The sequence below is a fragment of the Pseudonaja textilis genome, chromosome 2, assembly GCF_049901715.1.
Source record: "Pseudonaja textilis isolate UNSWEBS1 chromosome 2, rPseTex1.2, whole genome shotgun sequence".
In the NCBI taxonomy this organism is placed as follows: Eukaryota; Metazoa; Chordata; class Lepidosauria; order Squamata; family Elapidae; genus Pseudonaja; species Pseudonaja textilis.
In genome coordinates this window covers 96,835,640-96,859,277 of record NC_141991.1, presented here as the reverse complement: position 1 = coordinate 96,859,277, position 23,638 = coordinate 96,835,640, and the positions used below count along the sequence as shown (strand labels likewise).

At 37.2% G+C, this 23,638-nt stretch overlaps 1 protein-coding gene across 1 annotated transcript in view; it reads left to right on the top strand.

Annotated features, from left to right (window-relative positions):
* CACNA1A (calcium voltage-gated channel subunit alpha1 A) overlaps positions 1-23,638 on the top strand; it is a 345,788-nt gene that overhangs the window by 117,448 nt on the left and 204,702 nt on the right. The window contains exons 4-5 of the mRNA XM_087924614.1: positions 14,603-14,708; positions 17,790-17,929. Of these exons, the coding sequence (XP_087780740.1) occupies positions 14,603-14,708; positions 17,790-17,929 (246 nt within the window). The remainder of the gene's footprint in view (positions 1-14,602; positions 14,709-17,789; positions 17,930-23,638) is intronic.

Here is a 23,638-nt window from a genome sequence, read left to right as displayed (position 1 = left end):
TATATTCCTGTTAGGCCTGTGATTAGAAACTCAAAAAAAGCATCTGGTGCTCCAGCAATTTCAATCTTGGCTATTCACATAAAATAAAGTTTCAAATTAAATTTGGAAAAGAGTCCTTAAACCCAATTTTATGCTCAGTGTAGCAAAAGTCAAAATTAAAGCACCACTGGTCATTATATCTATTGAATAAAGATTATTATCATTTTGAACAAGTGGTTCCACTACTGTTCTCGCTGTCAGGGTCTCCCCCACCCCTCCTTGCATTCAATCAAAATCTGCTTTTCTGCCTCCTGCATTCTGGAGCAAAAATAATCAGGTCTTGCGTTTCTTTTATTTAACTTCCCTTCAACTATTTGTGCTATCACATACCCACTTATATCCCTTTATATAGTTTTTATACTTTATATAGTATATAGTCTGTTCTCAAGGCTAAACATCCAGCTCTTCCAATCTGCTTGTAGATTTCTGATAAAATCGTTGACCTAAATTTATTTTTAATTAAAAATTAAAATGCTTCTGCATCCTTAACATGTTGCTTAAAATGGGATAAAATACTTGTATCACGTAGTGAAAATATGATTACTTCCTTGGATTTGAAAATTATACTATTGATCCAGTCTGAAATTATATTTGACTTATTTACCATGACATTAGTTTCCTGGCTCATGTTGTTTTGCAATCAATTACTGTTCCAATATACTTTTCATTAGTGCTATTACTAAGCCAGTTTTTCCTATATCTGTGTATTAGGTTTAATTCTGTAAATAACTTAGGCATTTTCCCATTATATTTCACTCCCTCCATTTTATCTTATCAAATTTATTTTGAACTTTATACAACCCAACTTTATGTCATCTACAATGACACAAGTCATAAATATAAAATATGAAAATGATATATTTTATTTGGTGAAATCTGTTCCTGTTAAATCCATGCCAATGTTTTGATAATTGTCAGTTTTCAAGTTACATACTTTGTAGCCTAACCATGTGCTTTAGGATCTTCCCAGGTAACAATGCCTCTAGTGTCTTAAATTATTTCCTCCCCTTTAAAAAAAAGGATAGAAATGTCTGCTTTCCTACGATCATCTGCCATTTCCAAGTTCTCCAGAATTTCTCAAAGATGATAAAGATTTGGACAGAGCATCAGTTGTTTCTTCAGTGCCCTAAAATGTAATCAATCTGGTCCTGAAAATTTAAATTCAATTGATCTAAAGAAATATTTCCTGATCATGTTTCTTGTCCAAAACTATTCACACTTTCATCTACTCTTCACAATTACCTTTTGAGACAAAATCCTTTTTGATGGAGGAGAAGGAACCTAACTAAACATTGAATACACTTTTTCTTCACTACTTGTTAGTCTTTTGCTCTCTCCATTAAGCATACTGATTATGTTCTTATACTTTTATTTTAAATATATTACTTTAAACATATTTAAAGAAGCCTTTTTTGTTAATTTTAGCTTCCTTTGCTAATCTCAGCTTGTTCTGAGCCCACGCCCGGTTTAGCAAAGGTGGGGAAACTCCCAATATGTCACGTGATGATGCCATGACGTTTGACACCCCTGACTTGGATGATTGAGAATCTCCATAGACATATTGCCCCTATTGCTAAGGGATGGTGTATGTGCTGAACTGTATGGGTTTGTTTCCATCCAATAGACATCAATTTCTCTCTACCATTAATACTGGCTCTAATGTATGTGGTGCTGAATTTCACTGTAAGGTTAAGATGTACAGAGGGAGCGTCTAGGGAAGCTATGAAGAGTGCTTTCTCCTTACTCCTTTCTTTTGACGCAAGAGACCACTGGCAAGACCTAGTTACTTTGCGGAACTTGTGTTATGTTTTATAAGAACAGTCTAACAAGCCATTAAGCATTCTTCTTCTCTTGCCAGGACTTGGATCTTTTTTCGATCCTGAAAAGTGAAGGGAGAGAATATATTGTATGACAAATGAACAAGAGCGCTGAATCTTTTTTTTATAGTGTTGAAGAAACAGGGATGCATTATGATGGGATTCCTAATCCTTTACTATGTTGCTACCTAAGCTTTTCTTGATTTCATGATTATGCCTATAATTTAGTCCACTGCTGCTTTTAATACATTTAATTCATTCCATTACTTCATTGCTTGAAACATTTTATTATAAGCTACAAATGATTCAAAAGTAGGACAGGAATACATAAAATATAAATTAATTAAAACATGGCATAGTGATGACTCTTCGAATGTGGGTTGCCACTAAAATCAAGGCTGGCTTATCATTAACAGTACTTAGCATGTTCAGTTGTATACTGACCAGCTTTTTTGCTTGGTATATATTGAAAAGTGTGACATATTTTCAGGTAAGATGAGGTGTGAAATATGTAAGAAGCACTGAAAGAAATGGCATAAAAGATGTGAGCTGCTATAGCTCCTACAACAACTCTGAAAGAAATGCCTGGACAGGAAATCGAATGCTTGCCATATTGCTGTCATGAGGCTTGAAGTTTCATTTCAGCAGAATTTATATCAAGAGGGGAGAGAAAATTGGAGCTAGCAATGGACATTTCTCCACTCTGCTTTCTTTATTGAGAGTGAGAGTGGAAGTGGAAGGGAGACAGACGGCACTGGAGAACTCAGGGATCTGTCAAGATTTCCTCTGGGAAAGAGGCTTGTGTTGTGTGTCATCATTTGGAGCTCACGGGTTTAGCCATATGTTTAGTTTAGCAGTGCTCCAAAGCAAAATAAATTTGAATCATTGGTCTCTCAGCAGCAACAATAATACTACTATTGTACACTATAAAGAGAAAATCTGTTACAAAACCATGTTGATGAAACATACCATTGTCTCATTTTCCCTTCCAGCAAAATTTGTTTTTCGAGGTAGCCAAATAGAATAGTACTTTCTCTAAAATTGTTGCTCAATAATCACTAATATTCTTCATAAATGTGTTTAGTTTGTAGTCCCACCCAATCTGGTTCCATCCAGAAATGTTGGTCTACAACAGCCATAATTTCCAGCTATTTGCAGTCCAATCTGTGTGAACTAGAACTACATGTATACAATTAATTAAGTAAAAGCATAGATACTCCTATTGTTTTCTCCAGAAGAGCTGATTTAATCATTTTAAAGAGAATGTATGTGGTTTTTATTTCTGGCCGCTTACTTATTCCTCTGAGTTCAGATTCCCCACCAGTTAAAATACATCTAAAATGTGAACATAGGAATTTTCTTGGTGAATCCAAAGTTCCATTATGTAGTTTGTTTCATTTCTACTACTGACTAGCCAAATGGCATTAAACAAGTCTTTCCTGTTGCTGGTCTGTTTTCCAGCATCAGGCATAGTCCTTCTAAGGGTGAAAGAACCTTCAGATTTATCAAAGGAGATGTGTTTTATCAGTTGTCATTAATCACCACTTGAATTATCATGATTAACAGCAACTGATAAAACACATCTCTATGGATTTGTCATATTTTTGGCATCCTTCTTGTGTCATTTGTTTGTGCCAATTGGGTTTCAGGAGCCGTTTGTTCATGTAACAGTATGACTCTGTTATCCAGTCTTTTAAAGACATATTCTTAGACTGAGAAGCATTTCAAAAGGGAGGGAGACAGCTGTTTGCTGAAAGATGCTGTAGAATTCTGCTATATTGATTAAGCTCCTGGGACTACTGCCAGTTGCCTCTAGGATTAAATCAATATAGTTTGCAAAAGTAAAAGCTTCTCTTTGCTAGAGACATAAAATATTGGGAAATTTTAAATGATAAAACTTACAGACAAGTGATGCTCCCTACTTACCTTGCCAGAGATGAGGGTTAATTGGGATTTAAGAATATAGAATAGCTGTATCAGCAAAACAGTCATACTGTTAAATGTCCCCAAAATTAAATAGCCAAGTGATAGAGCAATGGATAGAATAGGAAAAGGGTCAAATTTCAGTCAGAAGAGCAGGCCAAGGTACTACAAAAGTGTTGCCTATTATTTAGAAAGGACTTCGGAAGATTTCTCAGGTAAATCTTTATTTCATCCATGAATGAAATAACCTTGTATTAGGATCTGTACAATGCAGTTTGCTAACTTCGATCTCTTCCTCCCAGTGTTCTGAATACTGTTGAATTGGCATTTGTTTCTGCATTTTCAGCATATTTTTTGAAATTGTTTTGTTCAACTTGATCTTAAGGGGCTTTAACTCTACTTTTACCAAAGTAATGGTATGTAAGTAAGACAAGTATGTAAGTAGAATTCAAGTTCCAAACCAATTTAGATGATACTTCCCTTACCCTATATGATCAAGGTAAAATGTTACTAAATAGAACAAGATTATACATTGTCTAATATAATCATGCAGTCCTGTTTGGAATTTTCTTGGGCTTTTTTTTTTTTGTTGGCTATTCAAAAAAGTTGTTCAGGAGGGAAGGATGGAAATATCTTGTGAAATTCAGGAAAGTTTGAATTTTGCTCTGCACTGGGTTGAGTCTCACAGAATCTGATCTTTTTCTGATGTAACAATGGAGCTTTTTGCTAGGTTTTGCCGCTCAAGGGCTATTCAATGTTTGTCACTATCTACCTGATGAAGTCACTGTCATACAGATGATACGAATTTATTTTATTCCAATTATATTCTAATTGAAATAATTAAGGAATGGGTGAGATGATGATTTCTAAGAGTTTTAGTAACTGGCAGAACATCTAGAAATACTAATTCTCATACATAAATCTAATACATTATGAACCGCAGTGGCACAGTGGTTAGAGTGCAGTACTGCAGGCTACTTCTGCTGATTGCTGGCTGCCTGCAATTTGGCAGTTCAAATCTCACCAGGTTCAGCCTTCCCTCCTTCCAAGGTGGGTAAAATGAGGACCCAAATTGTTGGGGGCAACATGCTGACTCTGTAAACTGCTTAGAGCGGGTTGTAAAGCATTGTAAAGTGGTATATAAGTCTAAGTGCTATTGCTATAAATCTAGTTCAATATGGTGTAGCTGGGATTGGTAGACATGCCTCTTTCTCATTTTTGCCTGGAATAACAGAATCGCAATTTAGATCTGGAAATACTAACTGGGTCATACTGCTGAGCTTCCACCGTTCTTTGTGATGTATGCTCATTTCTATAAATTAAAAATTAAATAGATAAAATTAGAAATAGCATGTTCCAAATTGTTTTTAAAATATTAGCAATCACGAAGAACAGGAAATTCAGATCAGAGTCTATGGCACTAGGACAAGATATTCTTGCATTGTTCTCTTTGTTCTCTGTTTTCTAATGAAAAATCACTTTTGGCACTGCTGTTGATCCTGTGAGCAAGGCATGTAAATATCATGCAATTGTTTACAAATTTTATCAGTAACATGTGTTTTAATCATTTTTGGATTGATTTGTGAAATTGATAGGGAAGAAAAAGGTTAAGCTCTCTTTCCCAATATGATTTTAAAACATTATCCATTGCTTCATTTCTAATATTTTTTAAAAAATAGGATATTATATTCAGCTATCAGTTAGATCACTTCTGCTGTGGCAATAAACTAAACATTTGTCCATTTAAATAGCTCCACTACCCTCTACCTGAGATCATTACCAGAGGCTTAATCCATAAGATTAATATACAATCCATTCATGGTTCTAACATGAGTTATTTCATATACAATGATTGCCATTAACATTTAAAGCTTGCTCCTCTTTCCCACCTCCAGTGAATTATTTATAGGATCCATGCTAGAATAATTTAAAATTTGTTTCTTTTCCAATTCAGAAGCGCTAGCATATAAGAAAGGGAAAAAAGAGGAAATACAATAAAGGCAATTAATTTGAATAAGGAGTTATAACTCATACATCCACCATAATGGATACATAACGAGGAAAATACCTGGCCCGCAGTGCTATTATATTAGAATATTCTGTCTTAGTACTTCTTTCAACTTTATGAAATTGATTATTTTTCATAGATTGTCAAGAAAAAACACAGATTTAATGGCTTCCTTAAGGCTATATAGTTAATTCATAGCTGAAAGGAGTTTTCAACTGGGCAATTTTTACTTTGCAAGATCATGTTTTTGGCCATTCTGCCCTTATAAATAGTGTTATGGTTTTGTTTTTTAATCTTGAGAAATTTTGGTTCAGTTTAATATGGCTTACTTTAGATTGATTTCACTGCTCTTGTAAAATATAAATAACAACAGCCTGCCTTACATAGTTAAGTGAAGACGAATATGACAAGACAAAGCATGTGTTCACTAAATGAGGTATATAAATAAAAATAGCTTGACAGAAACAGTAGGTGAAATCAATAAATTTACTATTAATTTTGTTACAACTCTCAGTGAGTGTAGCAGAGATCTGCTTGTACATTTAAAAATCCTTATATTATTAATGTGGCTTATTGTTGTATGATAGTTTCTTTTATCAATCAGCATGGTTTGCAATATTAACTTAAGGTCCGTCCAGCTTCTCTCTCTGGTATTCTCCCTGCAACTGTGAGTAAAGAGTAATCATTTGGATTGGCCCACAAACACAACTTTGCAAACCCAAGGAAAACTATGCAAAGTCTTTCTCACAAGCTAAGCAAGCTAAACAAAGGGGAGTGACTTGTTGAAGTTCCTCCCAATGTGTTGAAAATAGGTTAAATACCTAATAACTGCTCTTGCTATACAGGTGTTTCTCAACTTTCCCACCTGTTATGCCGTTACTTTTGCTTCTTTTGCTTGGCTTTACAGCTCCTTTTATTAGGATTCCTTGTTCCTTAGTTGGCTAATATAGAAATTTTCTTTATTAAATAGATGTGCCAGCAAAAAAGATCAGTTATTTGTCTTCTAATTTGGAGAATTCAAGATCACTAAACAATAAACTTAATAGAAATACTCTCTAGATTTCTCCCTTCCTCAGAGGGGTGTTATGCAAAATCTGAAATATGGAAAGACTGCTGAAGTGAGCGGCACAAATAATCTTGCAACAGCATCACTTAAGCAATTGCATAAATGACATTTTTGGGGTCAACCATGCTGTTGCCTTAATGGATTGCATTGTGGTCAGAAGACTGATGTGGTCTGAATCAAGAGGTTTTGGGAACAGATGTGCTAAATGGACATATCCACTCCTCTCCCAATTCCTCTTTATGAACACTCACAAATCTACCCCCAATCATTTGGAGACCAGGCCTTTCTGTCTGCTAAGACAGTATAACACATCTCAAGATGAATGCATGGTTATTTCCAATTGCATGAGATGTACAACTGTATTACATCCATATTAGAACACGTATGTGCTGCATTAATACTTTCCAGTAATTTCTCTGCATTGCATTTCAATCAAGCTAACGTGGGGTTGTTTTTTTTGGTTAAGATTAATGTGCTTAAGTATATATTATTTTCTTAGATGAAGGCAATTCGTTACAAAATGTGAGGGAACAAAGGGTCATTACCTTCTAGAGCTTCAGGTTTTGAAGTTTGAAAACTAAAAAATATTTTTAAGTTTCTTACCAGTCTTGGTAAGAGTGGGAGGGCAGATGATAAAGCAGTGTTTTTTGATCTGCTGGCCATTTCTTTGTGGAATGAGTTGTACAGACTACTTTCTGTGTGAAAGCCTGTATGGGCGACAAGGGAATTAAGAAAAGCCTCAAAAATAAGAAAAGGAGTGGGAATCTACCGAGGATGCAGATTCTGTTACTCCATGAAAGCTCAAACCGCTGCTATAACTGGATATAAAAGGTTTCAGGGATGAACGCGCTCTCCTCTTACTCCTTTCGTTTCAACGGCTTTAATATATAAAAGGCAACGGTGCCTTGCATTCTTGCAAAAGCAGGATTCCAGGCCTGCGTTATAAATCCACCCATTCCCCGGCCGCCTCTTTTTATGACTTTCCAAGAGCACAAGGTAGTTTCCTCCTGCCTCGGGACCACCTGGAAGGCTGGGAGGGGGGAGTCTGAGGAGCTAAACACGCGTTTGGACCCGAGTCGCCTTCGCCCATTCCGCCTTCCCGCTGAAGGATCTGGAGCTGGCGTCCGTTTCCCCCGCGTCCCCAGCTGCTCTCCGTTTCCCCGCCGCCAGATCCGCTGATTCAGGCTCTTTCCGCGAAAGCCAATCAATGGGCAGGAGCGGCCTGCAGCGAAGCTCCGTGGCTCAGCGCTGACGGTGCTGTACTGTTGGGAGTCAGGCGACGCGCATTGCAGTCTCCGCTCCTCCAGCCCACCCCAAGAACTGGGCTGGTCCCAGTGGCACGTTTCAGCGCCTGCCTTCGCTGCTCCACTTTCGAGAGCGAGCTGGCGGGCGGTCTGCTGCTAGCTAAGAGCAATTTTCACCCCTTCCTCGCCATCGTTTAAGTGGCGGCAATTGCCTCAGAAACAGGCAAGAATTGAAGAAGTAGGGAGCGCGGGAGCTTAAGAGAGGAAGAAGATAGTCTCTAGGGCAGATGCTGTGATTCAGGGCCTCAACGCGTTTTTTTGTTAGCAGCTAGGCAGATTTTAAACCAGGAGGGAGTACTGTAATGGGATTCAAATTGCTTTGAATGCCAGCCCTTGACCTATCTGACAGCTGCCTGACCTACATGTGACAGCAAACCCTGAGGTTCCTTGAAAAACGCTGTGTATGTTCAGATGCCTCCTGGAGAAGTTTGACCTGGGAAGAGAGAAATTAACACCAGTTCTGGGGGAATGTAGTTGAATGTAGTTGAAGGGTATAATGCAGTTTCTGGGGAAAATAACATTGATATACTTGTGGTATTTTTCCATTTTATTCAACAATTTAAACGTTGATTCCTTTGAAATCTGGGCCATTTTCATCTCTTCCTGTGGGCTGTTAGGATCAATGCTTTATAAACACCTCTGCTATTTATTTTACCATTTCTAAACCTATGTATTCCTAGTCTTTGGAAAAAAAATACCAATCTGGATGCTCACATAACTCAATTCTCACATGCCCAGAGCTGACACTTTAATTGTAAAAAGGGAAGGGGAAAAAGAAAAAAGAAAAGAAAACAAAAAGAAACCCAGCAAGCTCCCCAGACTGCTGTTTGATATATTCAATTACAAGAAACCTATTACTGTATTTTGAAAACTGTGATTCTTATATTTGAAAATAATAGAAAAGTGCATGTTTGCTTGATCAATGTTTGGTCTGGAACAAAAGAGAGACAATTGCTCCTTTTTTCTCTCTAATTGATGCTCCCCTGAGCTGGTTGTCCTTAGGTAGTACTAATACAGCAGCTGCCCTTCCTGTTATTATGCTGGCACAGCATGAAGTCAGTTCTTACTATATCAGGCTGCAGCTAAGCTAAGAACACCAGACCTCTTTGGAGGGGGTACAGAACTTTGCAGCAACCCTTAAAATCCTATAATTTTTGCATAGTTCAACTACTAGTGCACCAGCTGTGACAAGAACTGATTATCTTGGCTCCCAGTAAGACATAAAATACTATGATAATCATTAAAAATTGTAATGTTGAGCAACATGTTGAATGGACAAAGAATGTAACTTTAACAAAGAAAAAAAGACAACTGCTTAATGCATGAGATGTCAGACTTTCTGTAGCCTCCCTGCCCTGTGTAAAAACACTGACAGGAATGTCAGCTCAGTACCTGTAGAGAGAAGATAATCTTCACAGAAAAATCATATTATTTAAGTTTGAGAAGAGATATACCACTAAGATAATTTTGCTGTTTCCCACACAACAGGTTCTAGCAACACACTTAGATAGCAAATGCCATAGTCAGAAGTCATGTATTGGGACACGATAAGTGTACATTCTAGATAATATTTCTCCCATGCTCTGAAAAAAAACCCTGGCAAAACAAATAGCCCTAGTATAGGCTTCAAGCCCTCTGTCTATAAGTCAAATGCAGCATTGAAAACAACCAGACAATAAAAAGATCAGCTGTGATTTTGAAAAAAGTCAGCAGTCAGCAAATATGACCCCTCCTAATTTTGGTTGCTATTACTTATGGACAAAAGCAGTGCTATAAAAAGTTAAGTGATAAGCAAAAAGAACAGGTGCATGATTCTTCCAGCATAAATATGAAACTTATAAAGAAAAGTTGAACTATTGGATTTTTATTTGTTGCTCATATCTCATAGGAGGCCTGTTTTGGGCACATGTTCCTAATGAGTGAACCATCCAATATGCGAGAGGCAGGGACAGGCTGAACTAGTATCAACTTTTTTCTAAAAGAAATAGTTTGCTTTGAATCTCCTTTCGTTCAGTCACAATTATATTTCCTAGATTAGCCATGCAGTTTTAATGGGGTTAATAAATTGTTGGTATTTTCCTTGTCTGGCATATTTTCAATCTCCCAGTTAGTCTACATCTCTGAGAGACTGGAAGACTCCTGTCTAAGTATTGAAACCATCCCAGTGTGACTTAGCTTCTCAGTTCAGACAAGCTTGACCAATGCTGCCACCTGCTTAGATCCATTTAACAATTACATGCAAGTAATGCAGCTTTTCTGCCCTTTCTTTCCATCCCAGAATTTATATTAGAAAAAGATGGTGTACAGTCAGATGTGTTTATATTAAGATGATAGTCCAATAAGCAGCTGATCTAATTCTAAATCTGTAAGCAACACCATTGAAATACATTTCAGGGAGGCTTCTGATCAGGACTTCAAAAAGTTAAATATGTCCTCTACTTAGAATCCTACAGAAGTAGCAAATTCTTGCTATCATACAGGATGTCATATAATATGTAATAGTTTGGTGAAATGTAGTTAATGCCATTTCCACTCCTAAGTCTTTAAAAAAAAAAGCTTAACTGATGCAAGTACTTGTGCCTTCACATTAGTTGTGAGTACAGAAAGTCTGAATACTGTATTACTGTCTACTTAATACTTTCCAAAAAGTAGAAGAACAATTAACGGTAGCTATCTTGATTATCCACCAGGAACGTGACCAATATTTGACCAATCATACTCTTCCATAAGATGTATGAATATTTTCTCTTGATCTTAATCCTATCATATATAATATTTTGGTTCATGTTTTAAATTTTATTCTGCTGTTGCTTCAGTTCTTATTATGACCCACATTGGAAGGATTGGTATCTTAAAAGATGAGATAAAAATGGCCATATTAAATATTTAATGCCACATGTGGTAGGGAAATAGTGCTGTCTGCAGCTGTCTGTTAAATAAATTAATCACTCAGGAGAAAAAAGCTGCAGAACAGAATTCATCACAGGAAACTGCTTTAAGAGTGGTTGCATAGCTATACAAAGGTTATATTGACCTTCACTTCCAGAATGTATTTAACAGGTATAATTACCAGTATCTCTTAGACAGGGCCACAGAGAATAAATAGGAGAAGCATATTTTCAATACACTTAGTGGATATATATTTTCCAGCTCATACAGTTGCCTGATATATGCTAAAAATGATTGAATTTATCTTATACTATGTTTTAAATAATTAAATAAGTTTTTTTAAAAAATGTTTTCAATTCTCACGCACATACAAATATGCCCATTTCATTACATCTAATTCCACAAAAATTCAAGTTCCTGTTTCCATGTCTGTGAAACATGAAAAGGGAATGAACTCACAATGAACTCACAATAGGTACTTCTGGGTAAGAAATGGCAGATGGAAAACAGTTCAACAACAAGAGGAAGCTGCAGAACAGAATTCATCACAGGAAACTGCTTTAAGAGTGGTTGCATAGCTATACAAAGGTTATATTGACCTTCACTTCCAGAATGTATTTAACAGGTATAATTACCAGTATCTCTTAGACAGGGCCACAGAGAATAAATAGGAGAAGCATATTTTGATGACTGCAGTGGAATAAAGAGCTACTGAATAAACAGGCTCCTCAATAAGTTCTCTCCGGGCAAGGAAAGGACTTAAGATCACCAAAAATAGTCTAGACTAGGAGTGTCAAACTCACATCAGTGTCATATGATGTATTGGGACTTTTCCCCTTTGCTAAATGAGGTATGGGCGTAGCCAGTGTGTGATGCATCCATCTGTTGGTCCAGAAGTTTGACAGTCCTGCTTTAGACCATTGCTCCTCACAAGGAGATTGCAAGTCTCTGCATACTTAGAGCCCTGGGAGATGAGGGAATAGTCATCTTTCCCAAACAGCATTCAGCACCTTTGAAAGAACACTAAGTTCACATAGTTTCTTTTCTAATCATTTTTTTTGAAATTGCTTTTTAACTACTTTTTAGCTATTGGGAATCTTTGGCTCGACCAGTCTGAAAATACCAAATGAGTTCCCTTCAATCCTTAGAGAAAGAAGTTTAAGGGTATTTTTTAATTAAAAAAACAGAAAAATTGTAATCAGAATTTTGATTTCGAAAAGTTAAAAGCAGAGTAAGAGCCAGATGGATTTGAAATAATGTTTTGGAATTAATTAAAAGATTTTTTAAAATTCTCTTAAAAATGTGATAAGATGATACTTCAAAAGTTGGACACTAGATAAAACCAGAAGGAACTAAAGTTAGCTCAATTAAAGAAGAAGAACATTTAAATTTGACTTATTAATAAAGAATGAAGCAAAATATTTTAACATAGGACATATTGAAGGATATTTCTGAACAATGGATCCAGAAATTAATTATCGGATTCTCTATCTCTATAGAAAAAGTGTATTTAAAGGTGTTACGAAAATATCTGACAAAATTGAGATTGATTTGAAAATCTAGTTAAAAATGACAGGATGATATAATGAATGATACGAAAAAAGATGCTACATGGGACATATAAAAGAAACCAGCTGATGTCTTGATTATTAAAAGGGATATACAAATAACAGGCCAAGTAAGGGACAGACAAATATTTTCTTATGTTGAATTTAGAAAAGAGACATTACTTTGAAGAATTTTGTGAGCAGAGACAAAGAAAAATGAAAAGAATCCAAGTTCTACGATATTTGAAGAGATTAAAGATTAAGTTTGTTAAAATAATAAAAAAGTAGTTTTTATTTTATCAAGGGTAAAATAGATACGTTATTCCTGGTAACCTTTAATGGACTTTTGCTGATTAGGACTGAAATAATGAGATTATGAGGATTTGACGGCAGATATGAGATGGGATATGAAAAAAAGAAACCATTTGTTGCTATTTAATTCTTAAATTACTAAAATTGTTTGTACTTGTGATAAATAGGAAGTCATTTCTTTATATATTTCTTTTCTTTATATAGTTACATATATTTATGTATTTATAAATATAAAAGAAAAAGAATATATAAAGAAATGATTTTCCATCATTTCCATCATGAATGACCTATAGATGAATGATCAGGATGTCATTTCTTACGTATGAACATATATAAGAACATACATATAGACATATACATATGAAATGAAATCAAAGCAGGAATAGGAGTTTATGAATTCTGTTTTTAACCTTATTAGATAGCACTGGGCTCCCTGCTCTGATATTTATTCTCTCTAAAACAGTAATTTCTTCTGATCTTCTAAATGCTGTCAAAAGAGATTGAGGATAAATACAAATAATCTAGATCATCTTCAAAATTTAGTATTGCAATTGTGAAGACAAATCATCTGCCAGTCCCTCAAGCCTTCTTTCTTGATTACTGTTAATCAAGAATTTCTAATGTGAAAAGTCTACCTTTTAAAATATGCATTGATATCTACATAAGGAAGAAGTCATGACAAGACATTACTGTTATTCCTGTAGTGATATCCAGGATATCCAAATAGAGTATAGATCATTCCTATATCTTCACATTCTCTATAAATTGACTTCAGGTCAAATTATAATTTGGAGTTGATAATTATACTAGCTCTCTTCCTGTCTCTCTCTCCCTTTCTCCGCCCCCCCTCCCTCTTCTGTTATCATTGCATATTAATGCTTGGGTAAATGGCAATGATCTCCTGAAAAGCAAGATCTAATAAGTTTTAAAGGGCTGTTTCATCTGGTGCTTTTTTAGCTGTACATAAAAATGATATAAAATGTGATTGTAAGGAACACATCAGGTATCACACAGTATTAGCTACAGCACATTAACAGTTATTCATTGAGGGCAGTTTTCAGTTTGTTGCTATATAATAATGTGCAATGACCTTAAGCTGTAATTATTCCATAGGAATTTCTGTAGGAAGCTAAGTGCACCTTCCTCAGAAATTGTGTTAGAATGGGTAGTAGTATTTCTTTGTAGTTGGATCCAGTGACTTTAGTGCACAAAGCTTAATGTCCATTAGACTGTTCTAATATAATACTTTTCCATGTCAGTAAATCAAGAGGAAAATATGATATGGCCATGCTTCCCAATGAACAGCACACGGTGCTACAGATAAAAAATCAATATGCAGTTCTTCTATATTATTCTTTTTAATGGATTTTATGAGCAAGGAAAAAAGATCAAGCATGGGAAAACACAAGAGGATCAAAAGTGGGAAATAATATGATCAGGAGCCCTAATAAAAGTCTATAAATGAATTATGATTATAGCACAATGAAATCTATATCCAGGCATTTTCTTAGTCAGAAATTTGATTTTAAAATGGGTCTTTTTGATAGTAAAGTTCTAAGCTAAATGGTATTTTTAGAACCCATTGATGTTTATGGAACTCATAATAGAATACATTGGCATAAGAAGTGGGGACACTTCTTTTTTGACCATGCATAAAAATCCACTTGTCTACGAGTCTTTCCTTAACCCTGCCTTACTCCTTTTGAATACATGATTTTAGCAACTATCATAGCAAACTGCATTGTCCTTGCTCTGGAGCAACATCTACCTGATGGAGACAAGACACCAATGTCAGAACGATTGGTGAGTATAATTCTCATTCCTCTTAAACTCTACTGTAGAAAACAAAATTTTTAGCCCTCTAGAGGGCCATTTTCAGTAAAATTAAGTAATTTGTGGCCTAATACAACATGTGATTTGAGATCCCAATTCAAAGCTTTAAGGTAGCATTGTGGATGGATTTCTACAAAATAAATGATACAATTACATATTCAAAATGGAATACATGGAGGAATTGAATTTAAAGATGTGTCCAGAATGTTTGAGGAATTTTGTTAAGCTTATTGCTAAGGTTGAGAAAAGGGAGATGCAGTGTTCTTTAGATATTTTTCTCTTGATCAGGATTTTCTATTCCTAACATTGCCAGGTATGCTATAGAGATGAGCTAGGGATCCTGCTTGTGAATTGGCTACTCTTTATCTGCAGTAATCCATTCTGAATTCCTAATTTTGGTATTGGATCTTTGTTACTTATTTGAGTTAGATGATTTCCACCTCCATAATTTAGGATTTGGGTTTGGAAGAAGTTGGGAGTTTATGGCCTCTGTAGTGATCATGCATTTGCCTCAGGAAGCATTTGCCTCAGGAAATCTCTGGCCCAATACATTGTGACAGTCATGTGTTTTTCTTTGGAGTAGTTCGGTTTCCCAGTAGTTTTACAGGAAGGTAGGGAGGATGTGGAGCCCTAAAGGAAGTGTTTTTCTGTCATGAGCTTCATATTTAGAACACATTATCTTGGAAATAAGGCTTGGTCCACCTCTTTTGATCTTCCATAAGCAGTTCATATGGAATACTTTCCAATAATTGTATTAAATAATTAGATAATGCAATAGAAATGCTATATGCCCCTATTTGGTATTCCATTATTTTTATTTTTACTCTTGAATGCATGTTTTGTATTTAGTATATTTATTATCTTTTACATACCACCAAGATGATTGTGGTGGGAATAAAATAGAAGCGAAAGGAACGGAATGGAACAGAACAGAATAGAATAGAAGGTATAAAGGTTAGGTGCAAAGTCAACCTGGAGTAATATCCTGTTTACAAGAAAGGCACTGTTGGCCCCAATCTATGGAGCTGGTTCAGCCTATGATTGGACCTGCCACTTGAAAACGCTATCAACCAGCAGGCATGGATCACTCAGAGCATAGCAGCAGAGACAGGAAGCCTTCGTCTGTTATTCATTTACATAGCCTTCTTCAGTTGACATCTCTGCTTAGGAGTGTCCTAGTTTTCTGGATATGAGCACAGCTGCATACACTGCAGCCTCTTTTCATCAGCTCTGGCCCTATGTCAAGATTTTCCCCCTTTAAATAAGTTTCAGTAAAATTGCCCTATCCTTTGATGAAATAATCTTTCTTCATGAACATCATCTGTTATATGGAACCAGAGTTGCCAACTAAGAAAATCTGGTATACAGTTAAGAATAGAGCCAAAACTGAAATACAGTAGTTGCTAGTTTTCCAATATCAAAGTATAGCACTGCTTAATGAAGTCTACGTAAGAACTGTCTATGAATTGGAAGTGTACCAATTTTCAAGCAGAAGTTTTGAGGAGATTTTGTTCCATTTTCCAATCACTGTATTGATCTATTGACAAGTATCTACAAGTAGTCCTCAACTCATGGCCCTTTGTTTAACAACTGTCTGAAAACATGTTGGCCACAGTGGGCTTTATGGCCTGTAAAGCACTTTCCGCATTATAAAATGTTGCAGCAGTACCTCTTGTAGTCATGTGATTGCGATCTGAGTGCTTGGTAACCTGTTCACACTTATGATTGGTTGCCAAATGCCCTGCCACTAGTCATGTCAGAATGTCAGTGTGGAAACTGGCAGGGGAGGTTGCAAGCTGCTACATACATGTCTTCTTTGGGGGTTGCCTGAAAGAGCTGCCTGCTGAAGGGAGCTGAATGCCTTCTAAGGATGCAGAAACAGACAAAGTCCTGAAAATTTCAGCTTCATTCTTGCACCATAAAGAAGGAGTTCTCCCTGGTGCATGGAGGGCAGCTGAACTGCTTCCATAGGGTGCCTTAATGGAACACAAACCATGTAGATTACAGCTTCATTCCTGCCCTGGCTACAGAAAGAGTACTGTGCATGGAGGAGAAAAGCTAAAATCCTTCAGCAGGCAACTCTTTCAGAGGGGACCAAAATCCAAGCAAAGTAAGGCGTGTGGGGTGACTCAGGTGGATGAGGGAGGCCCTGAGCAGGTTGCATGTATGTGTCGCTTTGCACAGGAGCTGAAAATTGTAACTGGATTTCAGCAAGGAGGGTTTTCAACTCCTGAACAGAGAGGCCGCATAGTAAGAAAAGGAGCACTTGGTGCCTCAGGGAGAAGGAAGCGTGGTGCAGGCTACACACAAGTGTCTCTCCACTCTGAAAAACCTTGCTTGGAGTTCAACAGGATTTTTAGCTCCTAAGAGGCCTCTCCGTGGGACACCGTGAATGGAGGGATTGCGATTGTTCAGCAAAACAGTCACATGAGTGTCTCACTTAACAATTGGTTTGTTTTATGACTAAGCTTCCAGTCCTAATTGTGGTCGTAACTCGAGGACTACTTGTAGTGAGTGAGGAAATACATATATGATCATGCAACATGATTATTTTTCTCCCAATGGTCTTTTAGTCCCCAGTATGGTAAATGGTGTCAATCTTTTATAAACATAATTTGCAATAGAAGCCTACATTAGTGCAGTTAATTGATTTTAAAGGATTTGCAAGATGGTCTACCCATGTTTGCAAAGTGAAAATGAAAATGGTTAGAATATATTCATGCCCAACTAGGTGTAATCAGAAGGTAAGGTCCTGGTGAGCCATCCTCGCTATGTGGTTTCCTTGGTAATTCTATGCCAGTCATATTAAGAGTTGGCCCCAAAAATTAATTCTCTAGTACCCTTTAGATATTTTGGACTCTTCATCCCCTTTACAATAAGGAACGGCAGGAGTGTTCACAGGTTGTAGGGAAAAAAAGCTATACAACTATCAGATATATACACCTGTTTTTGGCTTAATGAAAATAATACAGGATTAGAATTGGTCTTTGAAGAAAATATGGAATAAAATGTAATCACTAAATAATAATATTTTTACATAATCTTTTCTAGGATGACACTGAACCATACTTCATTGGAATATTTTGTTTTGAGGCTGGAATTAAAATTATTGCCTTAGGATTTGCTTTCCACAAGGGATCCTACCTAAGGAATGGGTGGAATGTGATGGATTTTGTGGTGGTTCTCACGGGGTGAGTAGCTGACTTCTTAATTGCCGTATGTTCTTAATATTTGCCTGCTAGTTCTCATTAATAGTCACTGACCAATGACTAGACCAGGAAGAAGATCTGAAAATCTTTGGCTCTGTTGCAGCAGAAGAGGAATAACTAGTCTGAAAAGCAGAAATTAGTTGACCTTAATTTTCTGATTTGAATTTATATAATATATAAAACATGGATTTTTTTTAATGTATTAATGCTGATTACAGCCAGATAATATGATTTCAGTAAGTTTCAGTAAGATGCTTTGGCCAAGTTATTATTTACTACTAGCATCATCACACAAAAACTGAATATATGATTAACATAAAATCATTACATGTATCGTCTTTAACTCAGTAAATTACAATTTAGTCTCAGGGTGCCTTACTATGCCTTGCTGCTTGTGTATCATGCATTTGTAGACTTTGTGGTACAGAATATGTTCTGGAAGTGGGAGATGCATATAGCCAACCAATAATATCCAGTTATAACTCCTATAAATGGTTCTTATAAATAGTCTATGTATTCCTTTTTGGGATATTTATATTCTGTTTTTCTGTCATGTAATAGAACTTTCTGTTGAATATACAATGAGAGGGAAGTCTGATGTAAGACTTCACTCATTGGTTCATTTTCCAGGCAGGAAAATGAATGGCTGTCAGTGACTGAAGTATTGGATAGGTCTCTGTTTAAAAGGAACTGCCGAGCTGTGCTGCAGCCAGAGTTTTTGTTACTGGAGCTTTAATAAAGAACTATTTCCTTGTTACTGCTGTCCTACATCTTCACTCCGCCCACTTTCAACACTGGCGATGAAGGTGGGATCTGAAGAGAACAAAGGACACAACTGAACTGGTCAGGCATCCTGGTGGCAACATCAGCCATCACAGATAAGCAGCCAAACCATGATGGCCTCACTGCCATCTGGCCCACTGGCTCCATTTAACCCAGCTGCCGAAGACTGGAGCTCATACATGGAGCAGTTCCCTATGTTCCTGGAAGCAAATGACTTTCTGGATTTGACAGAAAATAGGAACCCTCCGTTTTTAAGATGCCTAAAGCCCTATCAGCACCCACTGAATTAAAGACATTAACATGGACAACGTTACAGAAAACACTACGGGATCATTACACACCAGTGGCTTCATCATTGATAAAGTGTCATGAATTTTACCGAAGGGGCCACAAGGAAGGAGAAACGATCGGTGAATTTGTTGCAAAATTAAGAGAAATTGCAACCAGGTGCGAATTCTTCAACGTGGATGAAGCAATGCAGGGATAGGCTCATGTTGGGCTTGAGAAACTTAGCTCTGCAGAGCTGACTATTAGCTAAGCCAAAAATCACATTTAAAACTGCTTTAGAAGAAGCCACCAACACAGAAGGTTCCCAACAGTCAGCTGTAGCTATGAAAAAAGTAAACAGTGCAACTACATCAAAGGAAGCGACTACAGTACACCAAGAGAGCGCAGAGCTGGGAGGATCCTCCGAAAAGGACAACAAAATACATCGCATCCAATCTGATAGAAAGGTAGGACCCCCAATCAAAGGGAAAAAAAACTATCTGAGACAACCTAATTCCCCTATGCGACCATATGTCTCATAACCGGGAGCCTGCTGGTCCCCATTCATTAAGGACAAATGAGGGGATGACCAAGCCTCTGAAATGGGAGAAACACACCAGACAATTGTTGGACATTCTGATGCTGATTGCTCAAAAAAGATCCATGTATTAGTCTAGATTGAGGGCACTCCATGTGATATGGAGATGGACACAGGATTTATTTATCCATGATGTCCTGGAAAAACAAAAAAAGGCAGTCCCGGAAATAAGCAGATAGCAACTAAAGCCTCAAAAGATACTTTTAAAAGACTACCAAGGAAACTGCATTCCAGTGCTGGGAAGCGGACTTTTCAAAATTGCATTCAAGGATTTTGCGGGTCATCTTAAATTGCTCAGGACAGAGTGGTTCGATGCCCTGGGACTGGAAGTGACCAGCATCAATATCATCCAAGAACATGATATCGAGGAGAAACTGCTGCAAGAGTTCCAGGACATCTTCCAAGGGAGTCTAGGCAAGTATAAGGGGATCCCTATTTCTTTCAGCCTAGACCCCACTTCTGCCCCTGTCAAAGTGAAGCCACGGAGGGTTCCTTTTGCTCTTTCTTTTCCTTCTGACCCAAAATTGATGAGCACTTAGACAAACTAATTGCCTAGAGGATTTTGGAACCGGTTAACCACGCTAGGTGGGAGACAGCTATTGTTACCCCAGTCAAGCCAGATGGCTCAGTACGCATATGCGTCAACTACAAATGTACCATAAATTGGGCATTACAACAAAGTGTCTACCCTGTGCCAATTGTACAGCACCTGTTACATTCCCTGGGAAAAGGAAAAACTTTTGCAAAACTTGATCTAGCCCTGGCATATCAGCAGTTACCAGTAGATGATGTCACTGCAAAAGCACAGATTATTGTATCTCACAGAGGAGCATTTAAGTGCCGCTGGTTGCAATTCAGCGTGAGCGTGGCTCCAGGACTATTCCAGAGTATAATGGAACACCTAGAGGGCATTCCAGGGGTGGTGACTTACTTTGATGATGTCCTCATGTCCGTCAGCAACAAAGAGCAATTAAGCCATCGGTTACGAATAGTATTGAGTAGATTTCAGGAAAACGGGCTTAAAGTTAAAAAAGAAAAATGCCACATAGCTGTGCCTGAAATCATATTTCTGGGATATCTAATTGATGGGATGGGCATACACACTACCAACAGCAAATTAAAAGCTATAAAGGAAGCCCCCACTCCAACAAATAAGACAGAACTTCAGACATTCCTCCAGTTACTAAACTTTTACAGTATTTTTCTGCCACAGAAACAACTGTTGCTGAACCCTTACACAGACTACTCAACAAAAAAGGCAGACTGGAAATGGGGACGAAATGAAACAGCTACATTCACTGTCATAAAATAACTTTTAACATTGAATAGCATTTGTATACAATACAATAAGACTTGGCCCCTCATGTTAACCTGTGATGCCTCCCCTTTTGGAGTAGGGGCATCCTTAGCTACCAGATGCCAAATAATAATGAAGCTCCAATTGCATTCTATTCAAAAACATGTTCCAAAGCCAAATGGAACTACAGCCAACTAGAGAAGGAACCGCTGGCTGCAGTGGCAGGAGTCAAGAGATTCCATGAGTACCTTTATGGAAGGGACTTTGAATTAATTACACCAATCCACAGCAAATCAATTAGAAAGTTTCTTAGCAGGACAGGGAATCCGCCATGCCCACTCAGCACCAGCACACCCCTCGAGTAATGGTCAGGCTGAGAGCATGGTGCAATCAACCAAGGAAACACTGGCCAAGATGGGCCCTGGAGATTGGCAGGAAAAAACAGATAAACTATTGCTAGTTCAACATATCACACCTAACATCACCACATATTAAAGCCCAGCAGAACTTCTAATGGGCCGGAAACTAAGATCCCAACTGGACAGGCTGCACCCAAACTATAGTACAGAGACACCTGTGGACTTGACCAGCAGAGTTTTTGTTACCAGAGCTTTTATAAAGAACTATTTCCTTGTTACTGCTGCCCTGCATCTTCACTCCACCCACTATTCAACACTTTCCCTCCACTCAGCTCAAATCATTTTGAAAATTTGTAGGACCACTATAGAAAAAGTTATCTTTCTTATAACTGTTGTGAGGCGGTTTTCAAATTTCCTCTCCGCTGTTAAAATCCTGCTTTAGTCTTTAATCTTAGAAAAACAGGCAGAAAATTAACTCTGTTCTTTGCTACATGCCAAGCTGATGCTGCTTTGCCTTTTTCATGTGCCAATTTTAATATATAATTTTTTTGCGCATTGTGCTGTTTTTAGCAAAATAACTTTGAGAATGGTGCATGAACATGGCATTCTAGATCTGTATGTGTAACAGGTACATCGTGTCTGTAATGCAGTGTCTTCTCACTTTGCTAGTTTGCAGCAGGGCTTGTTTTGTGCTGCTTCACAGCCTGCTAGCAATTTCTTGAGAACAAAAAGTCCTTTCTCTGAGACAAAGACATTAGTTTATTGAGCATTCTTGAGATGAACACCTACTCAGCAGAGATGAGCATACATGTGAAACAACTTGCAATTTATAATGACTTTGTCTTGCTGCTGCCGCCTATTCCTTTCCATCATGCCTTGTTTTGGTAGTAATGTGTTTTACTTCTGGAGTTTCATCTGGTGGCAGGGGTGATGGTGGTGTCTCAGGGTATGGTCAAAAAAACCTAGAGCAGGGGTGTCAAACTCGATTTCATTGAGGGCTGCATCAGCATTGTGTTTGACTTTGGGGGGCTGGGGTGGGCGTGGCCAGCTCGATGTCACTCGTGTGGGAGCGCCTGTGGTGGCTTAAGTGCTCTGCCAGCAAAGATGGGTTTCTAAGCTCCATTTTTGGCTCTGACAGTCTCCTGCAACCCTCTGCCAGCAAAAACAGAGCTCAGTAGGGCCTTCCTGGTCATCCCTGAGCTTCGTTTTCACTAACAGAAGCACTACCAGCCAGTCCTTCACTGCTCCCGTGGAGGGCCTATGGACCAGATCTAAGCACCCCATGGTCCTGATCCGGCCCCCAGGTTTGTCACCCCTAGTCTAAAGGCTGCCATGATGATGTAACACATATTGAAGGTGACCACACGCTTGTGATTTTTTTTTAACCACTATCTCTGAACATTCCTGCCTATTAGCTTGCTATATATAATTAGTGGTTTGACTGCAGGGATAGGCTAAGTTAAAAAGATATATTCCTAGTTGGATAGGTTGCATTATATTAGAAGAAAAAAATGAAAATATTTTCTTTCTTCTGAAACAAAAGTAACACTAAATTTGATCAAGGGAAATCAAGCCTAAATGTCATTTCAGTTGGGAAACTGATAGAATATTTAGTTTTGAGAAAATTGTACATCATTAATTAAGTCCCTAAATTCTTGAGATTAAAGAAAATAAAATTAATAATACCCTTGAATACAAATGCTGATATAACAAAGGTATGTAATAATGTCATCAGTTCTAATTTTTGGAAGAGATACTTAGGCAAGATTCCTACTATATTCTGCTCTGAGTTTATTGTCTTTCTCCAGATTTTCTTTCTTTCTTCTTCCTGGCCTTTGCAGATTCATAATTTACAGTATACCAGAAAGGTCTCAGAAGCAAGAGTTTCAAAATGTTTTTTTCCAGATTGAAGAACATGTCATTAAGGAAATCTTGTGAGGACAGCTATTTACTCATTTTCCAACATATTAATTTGTATATTATTTTGTTAAAGACATGTTCTTGGGTTCTAGAATTACATTTTGAATAATATTTGGGATGTTGTTGTATATTGGACCATGACAGTTTAGGAAGGTGCAGTATATGGTCTTTACTGGTTGAAAATTGCAGACTGATATGGTAGATTTCCATAAAGGAAGTTTTGACAATATGGCACTTTGTACAACAGAGATAAAATAAATATAATATTTTAGTCTTTTGCATTAAAGATTAAAATCAAACCTTCAAAGACAGAATTTTTCTATTAGTGATTATATAATTGATAGCAGTTTGTTGGTATCTTCATTTATATGAAAATATTTATCTTTTGATTTGTTTGTTTATATATACTAAAGAATAAAATAGACAAATAAATAAATGCGTATAGAAACCATGATCTCCTTCATGTA